This window comes from Lissotriton vulgaris, chromosome 3_1 (assembly GCF_964263255.1).
Source record: "Lissotriton vulgaris chromosome 3_1, aLisVul1.2, whole genome shotgun sequence".
Classification (NCBI taxonomy): domain Eukaryota; kingdom Metazoa; phylum Chordata; class Amphibia; order Caudata; family Salamandridae; genus Lissotriton; species Lissotriton vulgaris.
The window spans coordinates 1,084,339,833-1,084,363,128 of record NC_141689.1 but is presented as its reverse complement, the minus strand read 5'-3'; the positions used below and the strand labels follow the sequence as shown (position 1 = coordinate 1,084,363,128).

Here is a 23,296-nt window from a genome sequence, read left to right as displayed (position 1 = left end):
TTTTTCCCATTTCATTCTTTCTCTATTGTTTTACATTGTAAAGGGAAGTGTTGTAACTTGCCCTTTAATGGTTAGTTCCTTTTGGGAATGTTGGGCATGTCAGCTGCGGAACTCATAGACCTCAGTTGATGAGTGTCAGCTGTAGCGTCCACTGCTGGTGTGAACTGTCTGGTGGGTGTGCAATAAACTCATCCTGAAGTTAAAAGAAGGTTTCCTCGCTTCATTACTTTCATGACTTTTTAAAAGGTTTTGGCTGAGTTAAGCAAAATACATTTTTAAGTGCTTTTGTATTCACTGAGATGCTTGTAAGCATATTTTAACCATAGGCCAGGAGGATTTTAAAGTAAAATACATTACAATGGTTTCTTATATCAGATTTTATTGTTTTAAATTTATGGTCTTATTTTAAATGTTTTTAATTGTCTGCGTTGATGGTTTTCCAATAACCGAATAAAGCATTCCTTTATTTGATTTGACTCATCATGGGATTGGTGGCTGAAGCACCCTCTGCAATTTATAGCAGAAAGTCATCTGCATACAGGGACACATTATATTCCTACCCCCTGCAACTATGCCCCTGCCTCTGCCCTCCATTCTCAGCAGTTTCTCCAATGGCTCTATTGTGATGGCAAATAGAAGAGTGGAAAGCGAGCATCCCTGGTGTGCCCCTTGGTGTATGGAAGAGCTCTTTGAGATCATGGCACCCATTTTATCTCTAGCAGTTGGGAGATAATACAACAGCCACACTCACCGGATCCAGGAGTGCCCAAGTTCCATGTGGTGCATGACTTCATTAAGTAAGTCCCATTGGATTCTATCAAATGCCTTTTCAACATCAACTGATCATGGCTTTTTTGGAGAGCTTGAACTTCGGGGCCTTAGAGGATACTACAAAGCTGCATCAAATTATGGGAGGTGTTCCGTGACAGAATAAAGTCATTTTGATCTGAAAGGATCATTGTCTGCATATGTGGCAGGAGTTTGACCATCCGGTACCTTGCTAAGGACTTTAAAGTCCATGTTCACTTAGAGAGCGGGTGAAATATCATCACCGGGGCATCTGAAATTCTAGCTGTGGGGAAGGGTACTACCATGGCCTCACTCATCGTAGCCGACAGAGACCCCTCCGTAAATGCCTCAGTGTAAAGCGATACCAGTCTGGAGGCTAACATATCCATTTATGTAATGTACAACTGTGTGGGCAAGCCATATGGCCTGGAGTCTTACACGTGGCCATGTCTTTAATGGGCACCTCAACTACCTGTGATGTTACCGGAACCCCCAGTTCCTCCATCAGTCCTCGTGGCCGACATCTAAGTGCGACCTGGTCCCAGAATGCCTGGAAATCCCCCTGTGGGAACTGGGCCGTGTGTGAATAGAGGTGAGTATAGTAATCATGGAACGTGTTTTTTTATGGCCCTGGGAGAGTATAGTATCTTGTTATCCTCTGTATGTAGTTGTGTGATGGGTGTGCCATATGTGTCTGGCCTGACGAGCCAGGCCAGGAGCCTCCAAGGTCTGCCTTCCACTGTGTGGGCCCTAGCGATCTATTCCTCATAGTTGAGGTGCTACAGGCACTCCAACAAGATGCAGTATCTTCTTTGCAGCCAGGATTTGGCATGTGACTCTGGGTTGATACCCAGGGCATTATCGCAAGCACAAAGTACCCCATCGCGATAGCGCAGCTCCCACTCTAATTTCCTCTGTACACCCACTGAGTGGTTAAAGCAGTGTCCATGGATCACCAGCTTGAGGACCTCCGCGATCGTTGCTGTACCCTGATTTGTCTCAAAGTACACCCATTGCCTCCTGTAACTCTTCCTTACACTGTGTGTCCACCAACGTGGTCAGTCGTAACTGCCACGTGGAGACCTCAGGGCAAACATCCTCAAGACGAAGGCCTAAGAGCAGCAGACTGTGGTCCTAGAGAGTGCGACCCAAATACTCTGACCCTGTTACACACTGGGTCAAACAAAATCAGAGCAGACAAGTCTGTAAAGTTGAGCATGGAGTTGGTATATGTGAGAATAGTAGGATTATTCTCTGGCTGCATTGTGCTGGACCACCATACATCCACCAGGCTTCAGTCTCGGTAACCTGCTTCCATTCTCAGTGTTGGCACTCCAGGGAGGTGAGGGGAGGGGTGGTAATCTTCAGGCGTGTCAATCACACAATTGAAGTCCCCCCCAACAGTGCCTCACTGAACAGGGTGCCCATGGGTGCAGATAGGTTATGTAGGAACGCATATTTATAACAAACGAGGGAGGGAGAGAAAAGTGGATTCAGTCCCCCCAGGTATATTTCATAAACAAAGTGGAATCCACTCAGATAGTGATCCCTACTGTGGTGGGGAGCACTCAGTGTTGTTTAAATACCCCTCACACACCAACAGGCCCCTTGGTGTCATGCTTCATCATCGGGGTCTTCGCACCCCTCTACGGGATGCGGCGTGCTACGACCGACGACTACGTGGGAGCACTGATTTTGGACCAATACTTAGCAGCCCCCCCTATCAATGCACATGTCGCCTCAATGGGGACTCCAGCCCTCACCCAGAGCAGAGCCCCTTAGGCTTGAACATACCCTGAATGTTCAAGGAAAATAGTACTGTATCACTGCGCGCATCAGTCATGCAAAGGCATTTTTAAAGGGACCCCCAGACATTCCCTCCCCACCAGTTCGATACCCGTTGGTTCCCAAGACACGTAAAAATCAAGACAAACCAAACTCCCCAACTCAAGAGCAGTCCCCCGTTAGCCGACCACCCAAACTATGTCACAAAGCATGAGTCATCCATGGTTCTGCTCAGCCACTAAACAGTAAGCCAACGGGATGCGGGGTGAGATAATGCATGTCAAACAGCCATGCATCAGACCGGGACCAGTAATTTAATACAGTCTTTATCAATCAATGCTGTACAATATGCAAGCATCCTTTATTTCCACTAGCCAATTTGGGCATTTTTGCTTCTGGTTGGAAAATATATATTTAAATTTCCGGACATAAAAATGCAATACAGTCCGTATCAATCAATGCTGTACAATATGCAAGCTTTCTTTATTTCCACTGGGCAATCTGGGCCATTTTGCGTCATAAAAATGCCCAAATCGCCAATTGTAAGTAAAGGATGCTTGCATATTGTACAGCCTCCTTTATTTACACCGGGTGATTTGGGCATTTTTATGCCCGGTTGAAAGATACATATTTGTGTTTCTGACAAGAGATGTCTGGGTTGGCTGAAAAAAGTGAAGGGCCTGTTCACACGATGGAATCAGCTCCCTTTACTAATACTAAGTCAAGTCACACTAATTCGTATGTCTATTCTTCCACTATTTTACTTTCTTTTTAGTGCTGTTCCATGTACACTACAAGCAGCTTTTTTAAAGAGGTAGATAGTATGTTCTCCTAATTTTTATCGTCACATAAGGTACCGATAATGGCATTTAGCACTTTAAATCACCCTGTTGCAGAAGGAGGGTTGTCGCTCCCAAATATTAGGAATTATTACTACGCAACTTATGCACATCATAGTTTTAGATTTTTCTTTTTGGACCCTCAAAGAGCAGACAATTTCTTTATGGGAAAGATCTTAAAGGAATACAATATTCCTGATTCTACAAGAATAACTAAGTACCCTAAGAAAGTACAAAATAAGACTCTTCAATGGCTACTCAGGCAAAAATCCCAGTTTTTAAACAATTTCAGTATTCCAAGAATTACTAGCTCAACCATGCAGTCCCATTTTTTAATGGGGGAAAGATTTTTATAGAGACTAGTATTCTGAAAAAAATGGGAAGATAACGGGTATGTACAAATCTGGGATTTTATTATAGGTAGCTCTTGGAAGCAATGGCCAGAGATCGAATTACGGCTTCTGCATTCTAAAACAATATTAAAATGGTCATTTATCAGACTAAAACCCTTGTTGGAAAAATTTGGTAAAAAAAATACTACAGTTAGAGTAAATATTAGTGAAGCCTTTGACTCCCCGATTGAACGGAGGATCAGTGCCTGGGTGAAAATGTTTGAGGAAGATAAAACTTTCTTGCCATATGATAAAATCCGTGAAAGATGGTGGAAAAGGGAAGGGATGCAGCTCTCAATATCAAAATGGAACAGAATTAACACCTTCAATGCATCAACACTTAGAGGCGCAAATTTTAAGCGCATGGAATTCTACTCAAAATGGCTGATCTATAGGACTCCTTCTTCCCTTCATAAGTTATATCCGCAAAGAAAGGATAGCTGTTTCTACTGCTCAGAAGAAGGAGAGGGCACATGGTCGCAAAATATTTGTGTATGTCTAAAAATCAATGGTCTATGGGAGGGAATTGAACTCTATCTTAGATCCATCTTAGACCCTTCCACATCCATTGATGCATCAATTGCAGTTTTGGGCTCTTCCCCTGATAGCACTTTAAAGGATGAAAGCCTATACATCGCAGAATTAGTGGCAAGATCCTTAATTTTACAATGCTGGCGATCTGATATAGTTCCCTCTTTTCAGACATGGAGAGCGAAACTAAATAAAATCAAAGCTTTGGAAAAAAATATGCACTAGATCGGGCTCAATAAAAAAGTTTGAGATACGCTGGAGTCTATTTGGGTTCTAAGCAAGTGATGGGGGAAAAATGGTTACAACTGTTAGGTTATAGTTATACCTAAATTCTCAGCACTTGCACTTTAAATGACATTTATTCTCTGCAACAGAAAACTGTGAGCACTGTGCACTTTACCCGATAATTTTACATTTTTGAAAAAGATGGATGAGATTTGTTTGTTTTTAAAGACCTAGCACCTGCACTTTATATGGTATTTATCCCTGATGTGCAATGTCACAGTTTTTCTTTATTCTTTACACATCATTCATTGACAATGTAATTGAATGTTTTTTGACCTGCTTACCATATGCACTCTATTTGACAATTCTGTGGATTTGTAACTTGTATGAATTCTCAATGAAAAAAATGTGTAATTGTTCATGGTAGACAAACATCCCATGATCTTGTTTAATGCTGCTTTAGCCATCATCATAACATTCATCAGTAGAATCTATCTTCACGTTTTTAAATTCAACAATTCAATTTCCTCCTTCAGCTCCTAACCAGCCCCCTTTTGCCCCTGAGAGCAATCAGCCTAGTTCAATAACTGCCACTGAGGATGTTATCAGAACATGTGTGCTTCCACTTTGCATAAATCCATTTATATTTTATGGGATTGCTTTCGAGACTCTACAGTTTTATTCAACTGTTTTCCATTCAAAATATCCAATTTGCCTTCAGCTTGGGTCATCAATTATATTGATGATATTTCATTAAAAACATAAAAGTCATTCTCCTGCTCTTAGGAAGCGAATGTAAGTTTCTCTTAAACGACAAAGCAGTTACTTACATGACTTCTACCCTGGGACAGTGGGCTCCTGCAAGTATAAGTTCAATCTTGCTGATCTGTGTGGTAGGGATGAAGGCGGCCATCTTCTTGATGCACTGGCATCGCAATTCTAGACTTGCCGTAATTCCTGCTGGTGCAAAATGATGACAGTGTTTTAATACTATTTTTAAAATTCGTCTTAGAATGTTACCGATGCATGTTAGAGTTTCAGTCAATCTTGGGTGTGTGTTATCTTTGGGAACGCACATTTTTTCAACATGCAATTTGTTAAGTGTATAATTGTTCTCTGTTGCTGAGAAGCATACATACCTCAACTTCCAAAATAAATATTTTTAACCAATAATTTACAAAATTATCACAATAAAAAGAAATCACTCGCTTTACAACATTTGAACAAATTTGTGTATTGTGCATATTTTCACAGATATATATATATATATATATATATATATATATATATATATATATATATATATATATATATATATACATAATTAAACAGTTAAGCAATAGAGTGTTATACCTTGTTTGTGTGTGGGGCAGACTGGCCATACAGGGGCGACTGGGAGCCAAATGTGGTGGTTGGGGTCATTTGTCACTGGTGTTGGGGGGTCCATACTACTGAAGCTCCGCAAACTGGATCAAATATAACCCTTTCTGCATGAAACTCTTGTGGTAGTGAGGACGAACAGTCACAGGCTTCTCAGAGAGGTAGTGTGGGGGAAGTGAGCTCAGAACTAACTCAAACAACCAAGTCAACAGACAATAATATCAATGTCAGGCCTGAGCTTGTGTATATAGAGCCGTCATCTTGATTACAATTGTGCATTGTGGTGAAACCTGCTGATCCCCCTTGTGCTATCTTCACTTTGGGGACCATTGAAAAACATGTCTCTAAATTAATAATGAAAGAAGTATACATGAGTCTCTCTGGTGTCCCACTAGTGAAATGCGCAATCAGCTTGCTGTGAATCACATGTTGTTACCCCTGGTTAGTAGGATGTTAGTCTCTAAGGGCCTCATGTATGGCATTTTGGCATAGGGAAGCGCAGCAAGGCACCTACAATAAGTGTTCCATTAGCCTTTTTTCAGTTCCTGCTCTAACCTACTGAAAGATCGGTTGACCTTCTGCAGCACGCTTTCTCCTGGCTTAATTCTCAGACTGTCAACTTTTTCTGGGTGTCCCTCCATCCAGGGATATTCTGGCCATAAACATTTGGACTGTGTTGCCTCCTGTATGGTCAGGCAAACATTTTCCCTCTCTCAGAAGACAGGCAAACAGGTTTCTGGGTACTTGGCAGACCATCCGCTCATCCAGCTGAAGGTACAGATTTCAGGTGATGTTAGTTCACCTATGGGAGGGAGGCTGTCTGTAAGACACCCACCAGCCCTGGACACACAGCAGCCCCGCAGGGGCTCTGTAGATCAATTCCTTCCCCAGTAGTGACAGGTTTGGAAGTGGAATAAAGTGGGGTGGCTTGGCTCCTAAATTTATAAACATTGTCTACGCAGGAGATGTGCATCTACTGTTTCAACCTTCAGAACAAGTTTGGCGGTTATCTTTTCAAGTTTCCTTCTCAGGCTGCTCTCAAGACTCAGCCTCTGTGTAGAATGCTGCTTCTCACAACAGGGGCCCCAGGACTGTCTGTAAACTAGAGCACCCAAGACATGGGTACAATGAAGTGTGAAGATTCTGCATCTGACTGTCTTCAGCTTCTCTGGAGAAATAATCAGGGATAGACAAGAAGGCATGCCTCACCTAGAAATGTCCTTACCTTGCACAACAAAAAGTGAGGTCCATTGATAACACAGTCTTCACAGAATTTCTAATGGTATCCGTGTGTCTTACCTCCTCACTTCGGTGTCTGAATCTTCACTCTCCAGCCACAGGAATGTCGCTAATACACTTCCCTGCCTGAAGGAACTGTCCTCCTCCTCTATCTTATTCCATGGCAAACCAGGGGCAGTCATTATTGTGGAAAGAATATAGTGAAACACACATATTAAATACTATGATGTCAAAAATATTGTGCGTCGTAATTTTGAAAGAGAGATTATCGTTTTTTGAATACTTTGTAATTTTGTTGTTGAAAATATCATGTGTGTTATATCGTTGCAATTTATATTGTTTTTACATGTATTTTATGCATTTGTTTGTTTAAATATATTGAATTTGTTTTAAAATAATTTGAATTTTTTGGTATCATATTTTTAGGAGTGGGATGTTGGGTTTAGAGGGGAATAGGATGGGAAGCAATTTAAAATTTCTATTAAGTGTGTTATGTTTAGATTAGTTGTATTCATTTTTCTTTGATATTTCTAAATATTTTAATCATAAATTATACATGTACTTTTTTGTGTTGTAATTTTTCTTTAAAATTGTTAATAATTTTATGTTTGGTTTATAATTTGATAAAAGTTTTTTGTTCCTTGATAATTTATGCTATTTTTTATTTTATATTGTTTTTATTGTAGTACATTATTTTGTCTTCCAATAAGTAAATTATAAAATTGAAGCATTAGTTCCTTATAAAGTATAAAAGTACAGCATTTTCTTCCTTGATGTCGTTATGTCCGAAATGAGAATAGTAAATATGAATGTGATATCATGATACTGTTAGTATTTGTTCAGGGATTCAACTAATGTTTAGCAGATTCCCTTAGAGAGACATATGGTAAAGCAACTAGCTTTTTATTTCATGTGCAAATATTAGGTTAGTTTCACATTCTATGCTCATGGTGGATTTTTGGAAGTACCTCTACATGCTTTGGTATAAGTGATAGTAGCAATCTTGAATTGTAGTGTGTGGATAGATTTGAAGTATGGTCGAAACCATTGGCTGTTCAAAATCTATGATGATGTTAGTCGGGTAAAGTTGTTAGTTTGTTGTTTTATATGTGTTAGCTTTTTATGGTAAGTTGAACTTTGTTTGTTAGGTAAAAGTGTATACACTACTGGGATGTTTGTTTTCTGATATTGACCATGTAATGTGTACAGTTGACTAAATCTGGAGAGCACGACTTAAAAGTGTCAGCAATTTAATTTTTAGCGGTAGCTCTGCTTCAGCATGTGTTTAAATGTTATTTCGTGCAATTCAGGTATGTTTTGTAACTGGTGTTGCTCTCCTTACTAAATGTGGATTCCCATAACTTAATAATAGCTGCTCTTTTTGGGATTTTATGTATTTTGCTGTTTCCAACATTTTTCAGTACATAAAATATATATATCTTTTTCATGTGTTATTTATAGTAATTGTACATTTTTTACATGGAGGTGCACATTTTAACTTACATTCTGAATGTGGTCTTTATTTAATTTTAGTGCTGGAATTTTCTTTTTGCGGGTCTGTTTGGTATTTTGATTTCCACAGTTTTCTTTTGTTGCAGTTTGTTGAGAGGAAAATGTGTAAGTTGTGTTGGTTTATTTTTTTATCCAAAATGTTGTTAGGGGTTTGTTTGTTTTACTTTTTGTAATTTGCTAAACCATTATTTTTAGTAAAATTTTAGTTTTGTACTTTGGTTACAGTACTTACTTTTGAGGTAGTCATTTGTTAATTTTGTTTAATTCGTTGTCTGTGAGTTTATTTTCTGTTCCTGTCTAGCATTCTTTCCTCCTTGTAGAGATACAACTGTAATTTGAAAAAAGAAAAATGTAGCATAGTTTTACCTTAAAATGTGTAACGTTTTTTTTAATTGTGTTAGCTGTCGTTGATGTCAAACACACTTTTTTTGTAGTAGACAGGAGAGTGGTTCTTTGGAGTTGCAGTCTTCTTTTGTATGTTTGCAATCCAGCAGATTGATGTTGCCCTGATGCAATTCTTTTTTTAGGAAGCATTTTGCTGTGCATTTTCATAACCTTTTTTTATACGGTTTGCTAATTGGAAAGGTGTTTCTATTTGTTAACTGTATTTAAGTTTAATTTAATTTCATGTTTGGAGATTAGTTTCATTATTTCTTGCACCATTCCTAGTAAACGCTAATTAGTGTTTCCGTTAATGATTTGTAAACCCTTATATGAGTCTATACATTTAGAGGCTGATCACGATGTTGTCGGAAAGCCTCTGAGTGCTAGTCGGAAGCTTTCCAACAGTGGTCGGAGGCTTTCCGACTTACACAGTCGGATTGCGGTCTGACCTACTGATTACCCTGACAGGGACGCAATGTAAACGAACCGGTCATTCTGACTCGGTTCCGACCACCTCTTGGAGGCTTCCAACAAATTGGAACTGCACCGTAATCCCCATATGGACACAGTTTCCATATTAAATGAATGGTTTGTGTTTTTTTTATTTCTTCTTTAGTTTTAATGTGTAGAGAATATTTAATATATCTTGTTGGACTTGGGCCTTTTTAGCAGGTTCACCCCTAGACTTTTTGCCTTTAGCCTCTGGCATGGTGGTAGTGATTTTAGGCCTCTGCGCACTTTAGCACTGTGGCCCAGTGTAAAGTGCGTTCACACTCTCGGTACATGTGGTGAGATGGCCTGCCCTCCAATAGGAATGCATGGGGGATATGCTTGTCCATGGTAATTCCTGATATGTGGGGAGTGCAGGGTCGAGTTTGGTATGTGTGAACTCATGAGGGTAAATGCTGCGCAATGGTGTGCGCAGATTTATTGTGTCTAGTGGAGAAGTGCCACTTTTAGAAGTTGGCATTTCTGTGTGCTGTGAAATGTGAATCGCCTGTCTGGATTGTGAGTGACAGGGGCTGGCTGGTGTGGTTGGCTCCATGAGCCAGGTTGAGTCTGCCTGGTGGTGAATAGGGAGATCTGCATGTAGATGGGAGGGAGGAGTTGCATCTGGGACCTGAATAGGGCTGTGCCTTCCCTCCACAATGCTGGCTCCACCCCCTTTGGTGTATCTGATGTCCCTGGCCAGTCTTGTGAATGGAGAGGGGAGCTGAGAAAAACAAAGTGTTCCAGAACCAGTTGTATCTGGTTCTCCCCTTGCCTGCTGCTAGGGCTCAGGGGAAGGCTTGCCTCCCTCGGCCCTGCCCTGCCCCTGGACACCTGGAGGACTCCTTGGGGCCCTTCTTCCTGGCCCTGAATGTGGATCCCAGCTGGTAGACCAGTTGATGGAGAGAGGTCCTGATCTGGTGTGAGAGTTGTGTTCTGGTGGGTGCTTCCCCTGGGAGGGTCCTGAACCGCAGAAGTAGAAGTGGGGTGAGGATATGCTTTGCCCGTGACCTCTGGTCAGATGGAGGGTGCGGACCCCAGGTTGAAGGATCAGTGGTAGGTAGCAACTACACAGAGAGGGAGGGTGGAGAATTGCTATTGGATGCCAGGGGTTACTGCCCCCCACTCTAGGGTGTGCCAAGGACCCATGGTATCTGGGGGGCCTAGGGCCTAGTCCTGGCTGTGAACAGCTATGGAATACCAGTGGGGTAGCCTAGTTGGGCCAGAAATTATTTTTTTTTCCAATTTTATTAATTTATTTATGTATTTTTTTTTTTTAAGGAACAGAGTGAAGTCAGAGTGGCATAGAGCCGGAGGGTGTCCCTGCAGTGCAGGCCCGTGGCTGTGTTCTATCGCCCCAAGCAGGGAAGCCCATCACGGTGGTGATTGGTCTACCCTGCATTTTGGCTGGAAGAGGGTTGTGTTGGACTTGGGCCTTTTTGGCAGGTTCACCCCTCGACTTTTTGCCTTTAGCCTCTGGCATGATGGTACTGATTTTAGGCCTCTGCGCACTTTAGCACTGTGGCCCAGTGTAAAGTGCATGGGCACTCTGAGTGCATGTGGTGAGATGGCCTGCCCTTCCATAGGAATACATGGGGGATATGTGTGTCCATGGTAGTTCCTGATATGTGGGAAGTGCAGGGTCGAGTTTGGTATGTGCGAACTCGAGAGGGTAAATGCTGCGCAATGGTGTGGCCAGATTTATTGTGTCTAATGGAGAAGTGCCACTTTTAGAAGTTGGGAAATCTGCATGTAGATGGGAGGGAGGAGTTGCACCTGGGACCTGAATAGGGTTGTGCCTTCCCTCCACAATGCTGGCTCCTCCCCCTGTGGTGTGCCTGATGTCCCTGGCCTGTCTTGTAAATAGAGAGGGGAGCTGAGCAAAAAAAGGTGCTCCAGAAGCAGTTGTATCTGGTTCTCCCCTTGCCTGCACCTTTGGTCCCATGAAGATGTTCATGCTTGTGGACTCGAATCTACCAGGGGTGTGCTGCTGCTGGGGCTCAGGGGAAGGCTTGCCACCCTTGCCTCCCTGGGCCCTGCCCTGCCCCTGGACAGCTGGAGGACTCCTTGGGACCCTTCTTCCTGGCCCAGCTATGCCCTTGGACCCTTTTACTCTATTTTGCTCCTTTTGGTTCTTTCAAACTGGGTGCTATCTACCCTTAGCGCCTGGGAGTGCTTTGATCTAATTCCCCCCGGAGGAGGAGAACCTGGGGGCTGCACAGTGCTGCGCTGCAGCTGCTGGCGAGGAAGCCCCTCTCATGGGGATTACCCCGTGTATCCTGCCTTGCGGGTGCCCACCCTGCGTCATGGCCGCCTATTTTAGTTATTTTCATTGCACGTGCCCACACTGCATTATGGTGCCATACTTGTCCTTTATTTAATTTACGGGTGCCCACCCCGTGGTTGTGCTCGAATTTAATTGCACAGGTGCCCACCCCGCGATTTTGCTTTGTGATTCCTCAGCGGGTGCCCACCCCGCATGCCAGTTTCCTTTTTCGGTGCCCACCCCGCGACTTTGCTTTGTGATTTCTTAGCGGGTGCCCACCCCGCATGCCAGATTAATTTTTCGTTTTGAGGGAGCCCACCCTTCATTTTCCAAAGAGGAATTCACCAACGCAGCAAGCAGCAACTCCGGAAGCCAGGCAGACCTGCCCGTGATGGGGGCGGGACCTGCAGTCAAGCTGGTAGAGTCCAGCGCGAGTCCACAACGCAGGGCTTGTTTCCGGTCCAGGGAAGACATGGCTTGGCAGTTTGGGCTGGACTGTTCCCTTGAGGCACAGGGTCAGACTGATTTGCATATAGCCATGTCTGAACTGGGGTGACAGAGTGGGCTAAAAAACGGTGATGGATTAAACCCAGATCTTTTGACTGGGTGTGAGTGTTTGATTGATTCAGATGCTCCGTCCATAACCACCCACTTTTGTACCGCTTTTGGCCGCCATAAGTGTGGCAGGGTATGCTCAGACGTGAGTCCCTTGCTCACTTTGCCACTGGATTAAAGCAAGCCGGGCTGAAGACGGCTGGAATGCCAGAAACCGGTCCTCGGAAGCTTGTTTCCGGTCCAGGGAAGACATGGCTTGGCAGTTCGGGCGGGACTGTTCCCATGAGGCACAGGGTCAGACTGATTTGCATATAGCCATGTCTGAACTGGGGTGGCAGAGTGGGCTAAAGAACGGTGATGGATTAAACCCAGATCTTTTGACTGGGTGTGAGTGTTTGATTGATTCAGATGCTCCGTCCATCTCCACCCCCTTTTGTACCTCTTGTAGTCACAGACATCTTCAGGCCCTGCCCTATCCATATCATCATTACTCCTGCATGTTTTATCCTGCTGCGGCAGGACCCACTCCCTGGGGTGTTGTTCATAAGTTATCATGGGCGATACTGTATTTTACTAATGTCTCACACAATCATCTCCCATGTGATGGATTAAACCCAGATCTTTTGACTGGGTGTGAGTGTTTGATTGATTCAGATGCTCCGTCCATCACCACCCCCTTTTGTACCGCTTTTGGCCGCCATAAGTGTGGCAGGGTATGCTCAGACGTGAGTCCCTTTCTCACTTTGCCACTGGATTAAAGCAAGCCGGGCTGAAGACGGCTGGAATGCCAGAAACCGGTCCTCGGAAGCTTGTTTCCGGTCCAGGGAAGACATGGCTTGGCAGTTCGGGCGGGACTGTTCCCATGAGGCACAGGGTCAGACTGATTTGCATATAGCCATGTCTGAACTGGGGTGGCAGAGTGGGCTAAAGAACGGTGATGGATTAAACCCAGATCTTTTGACTGGGTGTGAGTGTTTGATTGATTCAGATGCTCCGTCCATCTCCACCCCCTTTTGTACCTCTTGTAGTCACAGACAACTTCAGGCCCTGCCCTATCCATATCATCATTACTCCTGCATGTTTTATCCTGCTGCGGCAGGACCCGCTCCCTGGGGTGTTGTTCATAAGTTATCATGGGCGATACTGTATTTTACTAATGTCTCACACAATCATCTCCCATGTGTGTGATCTCTATGACGGTGGATACGAATGTCACTTTGCACCTTCAAACCTTCAAGTGAAGTTAATGAAAGCCATCTCAAACAAAGCACATGTGAGAATCAATGTCTCACACAAAGCTAGGCAGAACGGAAGGCTCACTCCTTTGTATTAACACAAGGGAAGGAGTACAATATGATAGTAAAATGTTGCTCTTTGATGTAGCTTTTGTCAGCATCTCCCATCGAACAGCATTGATGCTGCTAACACCTCTTTTTCCTATACCTCATTCCCTTATGACCTGTGTTGTCTTTCCAACGTTTATTTAGACTGCATTGTATGGCATCTGATGTTTTACAGCAAGGGAAGGGTTGCTTTAAAAAAATAGTCTGTTTCACTTTTATGATGCTGTTACAATCTTTTCTTCTTATTTCTCCTTCTTGTGGTTTTTTGTTAAAAAGAATGCACCAATTTAATTTGAAACGATACATGATTACATGAAATGGTTTGTGTGCAGGATTGTTAGTTAGCAAGCACTGATAAGCCAAATTCTTTGGTGGAATGAGTATGAAAATTGTGCATCACCCTTGAAGGGGATGCATATATGTATGGTACTTTTGCTTATTGGCAGTTTCAATAACAGGTACATGGGACAGAATAACAAGTGTTGGGATGAATTTCCCCCACATGATGTACAATTGTGTTCCCCTGCCACGAGTGCTCAACTGAGAGTGTCTGGTATCCTGTTTTTTTAAATTTTGGCCCCAGTCACACTAATCTAGGGTGCGGGCAGAGGCCTAGGCCTGCCCCTTGACATGAGTGAGTTTCTTGACCTGCCCTGTGACCTAAAGGGGTGCACCAAGCATGCACTCACATGTGGAACTGTGGTGGTAGCATGCTGTGTTTTGTGAATCTATAGCTGTGACTAGACATTTTGATCTGTGTCACTATAGTGGAGTTATACTGGCATACTTATGTAAACCTTTAATTCTTTGTGCTATCCCAGATTCTAGCACTAACATCCTCAAGTGTCTGTTTATGTATTTGATCTATCTGTGAAGTACGGTCCATGAATCATGCGTTTGAGTGAGCCTCAAATTTAAAGATATCTCAAAACACCTCCTCCAACTATAAGCCAAAAACTCTGCATGAAAAATTGACCTGCACCTGAAACCTTGGAGTATTGCCTCCTTTTTTTCTCTTGAATGACCCCCTCCTTAACTTCCATCTTCTGAATGTCTCCTCTCTTTCAGCCTATTCTAAGTTGAATAGGTATCTACCCTAAGCTGTATCTTTTAAATTCTCCAACTTACCCACACCACATTTTAGAGAGCACCGCTCATGCAACTTAACAATACCCAATGTCTTCTAACTATTTATCCTGCCAGACATTTGCATGAACTCACAAACCCCCACTAACTAATTCGTGTTAATTTAATCTATAACAGAGCAACTTTAGTATATGCAAGGAATGGTTTCTTTGAGAGCACAAGACTTATCCCAATAATGAATAATGATTGTATCAGCCCCTAACCTTGGATTCCAGAGTAATGTGCTACTTGCCGTATGCACTTCAGCACCTCATCAAGTGTAGTAAGTGCTACATAAATACAATAACAATACACAGAGAAATTAGCAATGTGGCCTTTGGTTTTCATTTTGGAAGCCCATGCCCTGTTCTTGTGCACAAGAGAGAAGTGAGGTTATTTTCCCAGACAGTGGAAGTGTAATGCTGGGATTCCTAAAGCTGACTGGAGGAGACCTAGAAACTGTCAAATGAAATGGGGACAGAGGAGACAAGGTGTTATATCCTGCCTATGTATTAATGAATCTCCTATGTTACCTGGCTCCTAGTGTGATTGTATTCTGTGTGAAATGTTGGTGGGATGGAGATGCTTGGAATGTTTGGGTGCTTGTCTGGTGAGGAGTGACAGTTGAAGATGGGCTGAGTAGCAGGCAGGAAGGCTGCTCCTGGTGTGGCTGCTTTACATGGATGCTAACCTGTAACCAAGATCTAATAAAGAAACTACCAAGATACAACTTGGATACGTCTGGTACATCACAACATCATTTTGCCGACGAGGTTTGGATACAGACTCATGCATGACAAGTGGTCTTACTGAAGAGGATATAACATATCCTCCCCCATTTAAACAGAGACTGAAATAAAAAAATACTAAATACTTTCAATGTATTAATGTTTCTCCTATGTAACCTGGCTTCTAGCTGTTCAGCCAGTGTAAATGTTCTGGGTGGCATGTTGGTGGCATGCAGATGATTGGAATGTTTGGATGCCCGTGTGGTGAGGAGTTACAGTTGAAGATGGGCTGAGCATCAGACAGGCTGCTCCTGGTGGGGCTACTTTACATGGATGCTAACCTGTACCCAAGATCTAATAAAGAAACTTCCAAGATGCAACTGGGCTATGTCTGGTAGATCACAACACAAGGCTTCTTTAGAAATTAAAACATATCTTTTGCTGAGAGGAGCTGCTGATTATTCTTCCTGTAGCTTTGCCATGTGGTAAATATTGGAGGTCAATGGTGGCAATGCAGTCTCTGTTGTTAAGAGTGAGAGGGATCCTTTAACTGAGGCCTACCTCTTTCCTATTCACTGTCAGTGTGACATTAATTAAGAAAGATCACACTTCTTGTGCCTCTGTTGAAAGTATTTCAGACTAGAGACTCCTCTGCTGTGAGAAGCATCACTGTACACAAATGCCATGTCTGGAAATAGCCTGGAGAAGACACTTTAATGAAGAACCACCTGCAAACCAATTCTGAAAGTATAGATAGAGAATCAGCACAGCCTGTCTATTTGGCCTGTGTAACAACAGGAGTCACTGGTCCATTTGTTCATCAAGGTCTAAGCTAGTTTCAACCAAGAAAGGAAGTGCACCACTGAGTATTCTGAGTACGGTGATGCAGCCAGAGCTTGCGCCTACAATACAGACAGGTTCCCAGAGATGAGGGTGCATCACCTGGAGTGCCGACTTAATGAAGAGATGTACCTCTGACCTGAACTGCCTGGAAGCCTGTTCAGATAGGGAAGAGGTCGACCACCCCAGGAGGATGTTTGTCTGGCCCCGGTGTGCCAGGAACAGCCAGATCCCAGTGCTGTGATTCTATGAGGCCGAGAAAGATTTTAGAGAGTGATGTGGGAGCTTAGAAGCAGTGTTACCTGAAGAGCAGTTCTGAGCGGGAACCGCAGATCCATCGCTGACCCTGCCTTTATGCAAAAAAACTGATTGCTGCTATTCTCTGCGCTAATATCAAGAGTTGCCTGCATGGTGAATACTGCCACCGAAGACCAAAGCTATACCCATTAAAGACATTTCCACTGAGGACCAAGAGTTATGCCCATGGTGGGCATCACTGTATGGAATGAAGAACTGTGTCCATGGTGGTCGTCGCCACAAAACCGAGAGTGTGCTTGTGGCATTACTGCTACTGCCTATGAGAAGTGTGCTCTGTGCCTGAGCATTGCGGCCTGTTGTCCATCGCCAAGTGACCTGAAGCAAAGGCCACATCTGCTGCTAGCATGCCTTCTACCAGATGTGGGAGGGATCTGACATGCATGTTGCCAGTTTCCTGCTAGCAGCAGAAATGAATATGGGATGAGCATGTCATGAGACATTTTAAAAGGTAACTGCATTGAACTGAGCACATTTGCAAACGAAGTGGTGTATGTTGATTTATTTCACATGGTGACTTTAAGTGCTAATAGGGGACCTCCGAGAGATATAAAAGGAGGCACGCCTGGGAAGAAGAGAGAAAGCGAGGGCTTTCGACAAGGCATAGTATACCAAGAGCCAGTACAATTTTGTAGGTGCGTGGTATTCCATTTCCAGTTTGTGTGTATTAAAGTACTTTTTGTTATTTAACTAAAGCACCGAGTTGGCCATTCAGTTATTGGACTGCTAGATAGGTCTAGATTCCTGAGAAGCCTATTACTGCTCGCCATCACTACCACTGATATTCAAGTGCTGAAGGGGTTGTATTTATCACAGTTTTCCAGAGCTATAGTAGGACAAACCTCTGGACATCAGAGGCAAACAAGTCCAGCCTCCACATCTAAAGCCCAGTAGCTCTTTCTTGCCCCATTGCTCTCCGAATGGGGCCCAAGTACAAGAATTGGTAAAAATACATCTGACTTTAAGGTGATAACAAATGCAAACAAAGTTATGATAAAATGCTGTTTGCACCGTTTACTAAATTAAAGTGGGGCCTATTGGCTTTGCCAGTGCTTGTTTTTAAACAAAGTAGTAAAGGACAGATTGGTGAAAACTGATGTTAAATGAAGCCATTACTTAAAGTCCCATGTAAATTTGAACTGTAAAAATCCCGCAATGAAGAATGATAGAGTTGATTCTTGCATAGGCCTTCCTAAATTGCATCCTTTACGATGGCCAAATCTCAAGCAGGTCATACCTCTAAGGTGACCCACATATAATCTAAATTACATTTTTTTTCAAAAAAGGTTAAAGTATGGGAAAATTATTTTTAACATTGGTAAATACCAGAAAAAGCAGTTTTTTTCCAGTGCATTCTGCATGTTAATTGTTACATCAATGACTTGAATAAGGAAGAGACATTATACAGCAAAAGTAAATAAAAAAAGATGAGTGTTTTGAAGGAAACGGTAATTGCTGGGCTGCTCAGTGGCTGTAAAGTAATGGTAATGACTGCAGTCATCTATAATGACCAACCGTACTAACACCGACATGTCACTTTCAAAGGCATGAAATACTCATCAATTTTGCCACTGAAACATTGTGTTACAGAAATACCCCATGACTGATTCCTTGCTACGTACAATTTTTGTAATATAAATGAATAAATCGTTATTTAAATTTTCTAGAAGAATCATCAATCAACCAACACATCACTAAATCCTATTAATTTAATGTTTCTTTCAGATCAGCACCAAAGAGACCATTTACACTGCTAAAACATCCTAAATGTATACAGTAACATCACAATGTATTGCCATCTATCTGTATAATACTTTTATTTCTCACACTTGCATTAAATGTTAACCAAGCCATTAAAGATCATAAGGCCCCATACAAAAGCTGTAAACTTTTAATTTCCTGCACATTTGAGTGCTGAACCGCAGACTATTAACTTCTTTGAGTGTTTATTAAAAATGTTGAGAATGTATACACCAGGTTTTTTCTTTTAAGAATCTAGTCCAGCTTGGGCTTTAGCTCTCAAAGAAGAGTAGATTAAAGACAAAACAGTTTTAAATACATAGGGGGCCTGAACAGAGAGTATAATTTAGTGTGTCTAGTGTTGCTCCAGGACAAATGCAGACCATTTCTGGTACGCCTGCTATAGGCCTCCATTATCACTCTGTGTGCGTTTTGCCCCAATGTAAATTTGAGGTACTCCCATCAAACAATGGGGCCTGAGATCTCTTCTGGATACCACCCATTAAAATATTGGCCTTATTTAGAGGGAAAAGCAAATAGGTAATTCACCCTCTGACCCTCTCTTTACCTAATTGCAAGCTTACTAGATACATTTTGAATTTAAGGGGTTTTTGTTTACAATTTTGTAATTGCTATGCTTTCCAAAAATATCAACAATCATATTTCGTTTGTAATTGTGGAAATAATTTCACTCAGAAATTTTCGATTTATAACATCCGCACAAATTGATAAAAAAATTCAGTAACTCAAATAGTGGGAGGAGGGTAGGTGGGTTGTAAGTCCCAGTAATGACCCTACAGCTGGTGCCCAGACGTGGGTACCTTGCTCACTGTGCCACTGGATTCAAGCTAGCCTGGCTGAAGAAGGGTGACAAACCCTGAACTGGTTCCAGGATGCTTGTTTCCGGTCCAGGGAGGATCTGGCCTGGCAGTTCGGTATGGACTGTTCCCATGAGGCAATAGGTCAAGACTGATTTGCATATGGCTGGGTCCAAACTGGGGTGGTGTAGTGAGCAAAAGAACAATAGATTTAACCCAGATCTTTTGACTGGGGGAGAATGCTTGCATTGTCAGTATTCCGTCCATCATTTGTTTGCTGTAACACTTTTCACCCTAAGTGAGATGGGTATGCCTAGTCGTGGGTCCCTTGCTCACTGTGTCACTGGATTCAAGCTAGCCTAGCTGAAGAAGGGTGACATACCCTGAAACCGGTCCCAGAATCCTTGTTTCTGGTCCAGGGAGGGCCTGGCTTGGCAGTTCGGTCTGGACTGTTCCCCTGAGGGACAGGGTCAAGACTGATTTGCATATGGCTGGGTCCAAACTGGGGCGGCGTAGTGGGCAAAGGAACAATGGATTTAACCCAGATCTTTAGACTGGGAGAGAATGTTTGCATTGTCAGCATTCCGTCCATCATTTGTTTGCTGTAACACTTTACACCCTAAGTGGGATGGGTATGCCAAGATGTGGGTCCCTTGCCTACTGTGCCACTGGATTCGAGCTAGCCTGCCTGAAGAAGGGTGACATACCCTGACACCGGTCCCAGGGTGATTGTTTCCGGTCCAGGGAGGACCTGGCCTGGCAGTTCGGTCTGGACTGTTCCCATGAGGCACAGGGTTAAGGCTGATTTGCATATGGCTGGATCGAAATTGGGGTGGCATAGTGGGCAAAGGAACAATGGATTTAACCCAGATCTTTTGACTGTGGGAGAATGTTTGCATTGTCAGCATTCCGTCCATCATTTGTTTGCTGTAAGTCATTATACCTAAGGCACATAAAGCACATTGTAGGAATACCAGGGTATGGTGGAAGTAAGACTAGCGCTGCTGTTCTGGCCTTTTTCTACATTGACAGCACGAATCTTGCCATCTCCCTTTTTTTAAATAAATCCTCTATTGTTTCATGAGCTATTAAAAAATGCAAGATATATGTGGCACACCGAACTCTGGTAAGTTTTGGAAAAATCCAGTAGGACCGATAAAAAGATAAATCATTATTCGCATCAGCTTAGTCTTTGCAGTTTTATAGTGTTTGTTCTACCTCCCAATTTTGAAAAATCTTACTGGCATGTAAGTATTTTGGGAGGCCTCTGCTAATACAGAATCCTAAATCAGGAGAACCGTTTATTTGAAATTTAATATGCCACTTTAGTGTTATCTGAAGTCACGCTTTTTTGTTGCTTTTCACTACCAGCACCAGTCCCACCAGTTTGTCTTGCATTCTTATTGGCAATCTGGATTTCACTGGCACCAAATTCAGGGCCTCAATTATGAGGTCCCTATGGCAACTTTGCACCACCAGAACGTCACTTTTTTGACGTTCCAGTTCTGCTGAAAATTTACAAGGCCATGTGAAACCACCTTACTTGACTTTTTCAATGACCTAGTAAATATGTGCCCTTTTCACACAGAACACTGCGTGAAAGGGGCGTTCCATGGGCGTTGCTCAGGGTGTTCCCTTGTAAATATGCCGTGGCATCGGAATGTCTAAAAAATTATATTCCGGTGGCACAAAAGTACCCAAAGGGTCTCATAAATGAGGCCCTGGAATAGGAAGCATTTCAAGATTTATGAGCATTCTTAAACCTGGGAATGCCTCTGAATCTAACGCCACCCCAGGGGTGGCATTAAGGTGGCGCAAAGAGGAGGCTTGTTTTCATTTTTCCTTGTTCTATGTGAATGCAGCACACATGGAACGAGGAGATCACCTGAATTGATTTATTTTGTGCCCCTTCCTGCACAAAATCAATCAGCCCCGTGACGCAGGTATCCTTGCACCTTGGTGCAAGGGTGCCTGCGTTGGCGCATGGCAGCCCGTTGTGTGTCGGAGCAGGGGTAAAGGACAGGAATTCGCCCTATCTCCTAGATACAGTGCATTCCTACCCTTTTTGCTTGACATAGGGCAGCGTAGCAAGGTTCCCTGTGGCGCAGCCCTGCTCCAAAACCTCATAAATGGGGCCCTCATTCTATTGCCCAACAATGCTATTGCCCAACAATGTTAATCTAGTAGCACAGCCCTCCCCGTGTCTTTTCTGTGGACTCCCAGTCCTTATGCTAATTGTTCACTAGGACCTGGGTAGCGTGATGATGCAATGTCATCAGCTGTCACCTGCTCATCTCCCAATAACCCCAGACAAGGAGGACACTGAACACCCCTTCCCTAGGACCCTGCTAATCCTTACAATCAACTTTTTACACAACGGTAAAGAATGTCGGGGCACGTAAAAAATTAAAAATAGCACGTCTACCTCCTATAGGGCTTTCAGATAAGTTGTCTGCCTGCCGTTTCCGGTACTGAATACTAGTGACTTAATAAGAAAGTCACCTGCTACAGCTGCTTGACTGCGTGATGCAGAGAAGCCCTTCGCACACTATCTATTCTTTCTCACGCAAAAAAGAATTAACTCTATTAGTTATTTAGGGAAATTCAACTTTGTAATTCAACATCTCCTTATTAGTTACGTCCTAAAAAACAATCATGCCACTGTTAAATCACATTAAACTCTTCCAGTGCACTGTTTTCACGACTGCAGTGCGTTTTACATTTCCATATGGTGAACCAAATAAGATACAAAGTGTAAATAAACAAATATAATAGTGGGCTAACATATCATTTAATCAAAATAGTCCCGGCGTCGGCTCAACATCCTGTGATTCTGGGCAGAGCATTTAGTCCCTCTGTGCCTAAAATAAAGATCTGACTTTGTGTAGTTTCATCTGGTGTTCGTGCAGAGCGCTCTCATGCCTTTGAGCCAACTTGGCGCTATATCAAACTGTAAAAAAAAAAGGTTCCATCAAAACAAACCGTCAAGTGAATTAGAGATAGAATGTAATAGATAATGCGCCGGTTCACAGGTGGTATCAGTTTGGTGCTGAACATGGAGACATCTGAACGAATCGGTACTTGCCCAGAGAGAACTTGTAACACTGGAGGGATTTAGCTCCAAATAAAAAGGTGGCTGAATCCAGACAGCCGAGCAACAAAACAAAAGAGAAAGTTGGAAAGGGCCGTCTTCTTACCCATGGACAGGAGTGCACAGATCACCAGTAAGTGGAGAAGGGTGAGGTTCATGTTGTAGTTCGTTCTGGGACAGGTTGCAGTGTACTAGTTTCAAACATGCAAATCCTTGGGTTCTTGGCGACGTGATTTGTTGCTGCTCGGTCGCCCTCTCTCGTCACAGCGCTTCTGGTGCGGTAGCAAGAGGCACCCTTTTTCTCAAACATTTCCTCCTACAGCTCCTTCATAGATGCAATATACCTGATCCTTTCTGCTTTTTTAAAGGGCACAGATAGCACAGTCAGTCACAAGGGAAGACCAGTGAACACTGTCATTTCTGGGTGGGACAAGAAGGCATTTATCCAAAACAAGCGTGGATGAAGTGAAGTGATCCAAGGGACCCGTCATCTAAAACGTGACTCATGAACAATGCCCAATAGATCTGTTGCTCAATCTCCGCCCAAGGTAAACCGCAGTATTGATTTTCCCCAGGAGACTGTGGTTAGCCTATTGTCGTTGTATACAATGCGGTGCTAATGCGTCACGAGAGCGCTACTCTTGAATATGTTACCTAAACAACCAGGGACGTTGAGCACGTGGAGAGAGGAAGGGCGAGGGCGGCTGCAGGTGAGATCGCAGGAAGATAACCAGAATGGTATTCATGTATCCACTGAAAGTGGAAGACACTCTCTTTGATAGTAGTAACCAATTAGAAGTGTTAGTTTGTGGGCAAACATGAGGGAAATAACATTGGCACAGGCAATAGGTCGGGCATGGGCTGCCAGCGTTATGGCTTTGTCTATGTTTATTTTGTGTTGTACTCGTTT

At 43.0% G+C, this 23,296-nt stretch overlaps 1 protein-coding gene across 2 annotated transcripts in view; it reads right to left on the bottom strand.

The window, feature by feature from the left end:
• Positions 1-22,802, bottom strand: part of LOC147727453 (growth-regulated alpha protein-like) — a 68,041-nt gene extending 45,239 nt beyond the window's left edge. Inside the window, exons 1-2 of one of the 2 annotated variants that reach the window (XM_086961527.1) lie at positions 22,493-22,802; positions 5,392-5,518 (exon numbers count right to left, since the gene is read on the bottom strand). In XM_086961527.1, coding sequence (XP_086817653.1) covers positions 5,392-5,518; positions 22,493-22,544 — 179 coding nt within the window. In that variant the 5' untranslated portion in view covers positions 22,545-22,802. Of the gene's footprint in view, positions 1-5,391; positions 5,522-22,492 lie in introns of both variants that reach the window. The other variant, XM_086961526.1, reaches the window with a different exon arrangement.
• Between the last annotated feature and the right edge of the window lie 494 nt (positions 22,803-23,296).